Genomic DNA, 3,148 nt, shown 5'->3' on the forward strand with positions numbered 1-3,148 from the left:
AATTAATTTCTTAGTTAGTATAATACTAAAAGATCGAAAGGAAACGAATACCTAATAATATTATTATAGTACACGAAGTTTAAAAATCTATTTAATAATTTTCTTTTACAATGGTTTTTACCTTTTTCATATATTCATTAACTAAAAAAATTATTTTTTGATTATAAAGACATTAACTACAAAAAATTATAATGACAATTTTATTACCATTTAAATACTCTGCATTAAATAATTTTGATACTACTAATTATCATTATAATTATAATTTTGAAAATATTTTATTCATTACAAATATTAATATTTTAGAAGATTTTTGCGTATATTTATTAACTAAAAATGATTTTTTTTATTATAAAGATAGTTTTATTACTATTTAAATAACCTGTAGTTACTTTTAATTACTTAACTTTTTTATTCTCTATTATTAACTTAATTACAATTACTTTCTTATTTTACTTAATTCGTTATTTTAATTGAATTACAATCGGAGAAGGCTAACGCTGTTAAGTGTTAACCACAACGTTTATTCTGTGTCTGCAAGTATTTTATCCGGATTAGTGCTTTAAATAGCGTGGTTAATTATTATCTTAAGCACATAGGTTATTGTTGACAAATTTATATTCGTAATATCCCAATAATCCTTTACCAAATCCCATTATCTTCCACCTTTTCTCTCTCTAAGATGCTCGATCTCTTGTTTCTCTCTGTTGGGTCTTTTGTTGTAAAGTATCAGTGAGAGAGTACAGAGTGACCATCATGTTGTTTCCTTCTCCGCTGTCTCTCTTTTGTGCTCTGCTTCTTTGTTTGCCACTCGCGTTGATTCTTACCATAAATTCCCCTTTCTCCCCCGCCGCCACCGCCGCCGTTGCCGGCGGCGGCGAGGGAAATTACCCGTTGTCTGAGGATGGAAACGGCGGGAAAGTTAAGGGAGAATCAACCGTTACTACGTTTTCTCCGCCGCCGCCGATTGGGAGGCCGGAGGATGGAAACGACGGGAAAGTTAACAGAAAATCAACCGTTATTACGTTATCGCCGCCGCCAACGGAGGAGGAGGAGGAGGATGACCCGATGATACGAGTTTCGGGTCGGGTTGGGTCGGACCAGAGACCCGTCACGAAGCCGAAGAAATTGGCTTTTATGTTCCTCACCACCACGCCGCTTCCATTTGCGCCGCTGTGGGAGCTCTTCTTCAATGCCACGCCGGAGAATCTGTACAATATATACGTACACGCGGATCCGAGGTACTATTGGACCGTCATTATAATTATGATTATAATTATTATTATTATTAGAGTTTATTATCAAAATGGTCTCTCGACTATTGTGAAATTATCAATTTGGTTTTCAATAATTTTTCGTGACCAATTAAGTCCTCGACTTTGAAAAATTTAATCAATTTGGTCATCTGTTTATTTTTCCGTTAAACATCCATTAAATCGGGACCAAATTGATAATTTTGTTATAGTCAAGGACTAAATTGGTAATTAATTTTCACTGAAATGATTCCTTGACTATAGCAAAATTACTAATTTTGTCCTGATTTAACGGATGTTTAACGGCAAAATAAACGGAGGACCAAATTAGTTTATTTTTTCAAAGTCAAGGGACTGAATTGGGAACGAAAAATTGTCGAGAGGACCAAATTGATAATTTCACAATAATCGAAGGACCATTTCAATAATAAACTCTTATTATTATTATTATTATTCTTTTTTTTTTTTGAATAATTCTATTCCATAATCTTCAAGAAATTAGATATAGAGCATAATCATTTAAAATAAGATATAACATTATACAATTATACCTCAATTATTCTATAGGTACAATTACACTCCACCGTTCCACGGCGTGTTTGCCGGCCGCGTCATCCCGTCGAAGCCAACTCGCCGGAACACTCCCACGCTCGCCGCCGCGGCACGGCGGCTGTTAGCGCACGCGCTCCTCCACGACAAGTCGAATTACATGTTCGCCCTCCTCTCCCCGCTCTGCATTCCACTTCACTCCTTTAATTTCACTTACAAAACCGTCATAAACTCGACCAAGAGTTTCATCGAAATTCTGGGGAGGGAGCCGTGGGCCTACGACAGGTGGGCGGCGCGTGGGGATTACGCGATGCTGCCGGAGGTGAGGTTTGAGGATTTCCGAATTGGGTCCCAGTTCTACATCCTGACACGTAAGCACGCCAGGATTGTAGTGCGTGACCGAAAGCTTTGGTCAAAGTTCAAGCAGCCGTGCTTATATCGCGACACGTGTTACCCCGAGGAGCAATATTTCTCTACGCTCTTGAGCATGGTAGACCCGCAAGGGTGTTCCCACGCGACGCTCACGCACGTGGACTGGAAAGGGAGTCACGGCGGTCACCCGCGGATGTACAGTGCAGACGAAGTGGGCCGGGGATTAATCCTAACCCTTCGAAATGACCGCCCACGGTACGGTGATGAGGAGATGAACGGCTCCGATCCGTCTTTGACGAAACGGCATGACCCGTTTTTATTCGCTAGGAAGTTCTCTCCTGACTCGATCGAGCCGCTGATGAGGATAGCAAACGATGTAATTTTAAAAGAGTAAGAGGGCATTATCGTAATTAAACGTTTCTTTTGACTTTTTTTTTACTTGTTTAGTTTTTTTTTTTTTTTGAGAGTTTTCCTTGTTTAGTTTTAGTCAAAAGGGTTAAAGTGTCATAAAGAGAAGAAGGCGGGACAAACCCGTACTTTAGAGTTCAGATATTGTACTTCGAAATTTTAGATAATTGTAATTAATCGCCGTTTTACGTTGTTGTGACTTACGTAGTTTTTTTTTTTTTTTTTGCAAACATTTCTTTTTTTTAGTACTACCGATTTAGTACACAAAGAGTCAATATTGACCTCACTGGGTTGAAATCCATGACATTTCATTTGCGAAAGTCAATTTATACCACTAAATCACAAGGTTATTGGCGTGTTGTGACTATTTTGAACACACTAAACTCATTTTTTAAAATGATCTACATTTTCTGATAAATTATTACTATATAATATATTTTATTATACCGAAATTTATTTTTATTATACTCTAAGTTTTCAAAAATATTTTTATTATAGTGTACTATCTAAAAGAAAAGCATATAATATATAAAAATATAACAACATATTTAAAAAAATTCTATTAG

At 36.7% G+C, this 3,148-nt stretch overlaps 1 protein-coding gene across 1 annotated transcript; it reads left to right on the top strand.

The window, feature by feature from the left end:
- The first annotated feature begins 618 nt into the window (after positions 1–618).
- LOC116006343 (glycosyltransferase BC10) lies at positions 619–2,776 on the top strand. Its single transcript, XM_031246677.1, has 3 exons — positions 619–1,241; positions 1,821–2,609; positions 2,642–2,776. The coding sequence occupies exons 1-2, from the start codon at positions 757–759 to the stop codon at positions 2,566–2,568; spliced, it is 1,233 nt and encodes a 410-aa protein (XP_031102537.1). The 5' UTR covers positions 619–756; the 3' UTR covers positions 2,569–2,609; positions 2,642–2,776.
- The last annotated feature ends 372 nt before the right edge of the window (positions 2,777–3,148 follow it).

The sequence above is a fragment of the Ipomoea triloba genome, chromosome 15 (genome assembly GCF_003576645.1).
Source record: "Ipomoea triloba cultivar NCNSP0323 chromosome 15, ASM357664v1".
NCBI lineage: Eukaryota > Viridiplantae > Streptophyta > Magnoliopsida > Solanales > Convolvulaceae > Ipomoea > Ipomoea triloba.

Excerpts from the sequence above, each read along its gene's own strand:
- LOC116006343 (XM_031246677.1), top strand. The coding sequence starts at position 757 with ATGTTGTTTCCTTCTCCGCTGTCTCTCTTTTGTGCTCTGCTTCTTTGT. Across the intron at positions 1,242-1,820 it reads TACGTACACGCGGATCCGAG|GTACAATTACACTCCACCGT; the intron begins GTACTATTGGAC and ends ATTATTCTATAG.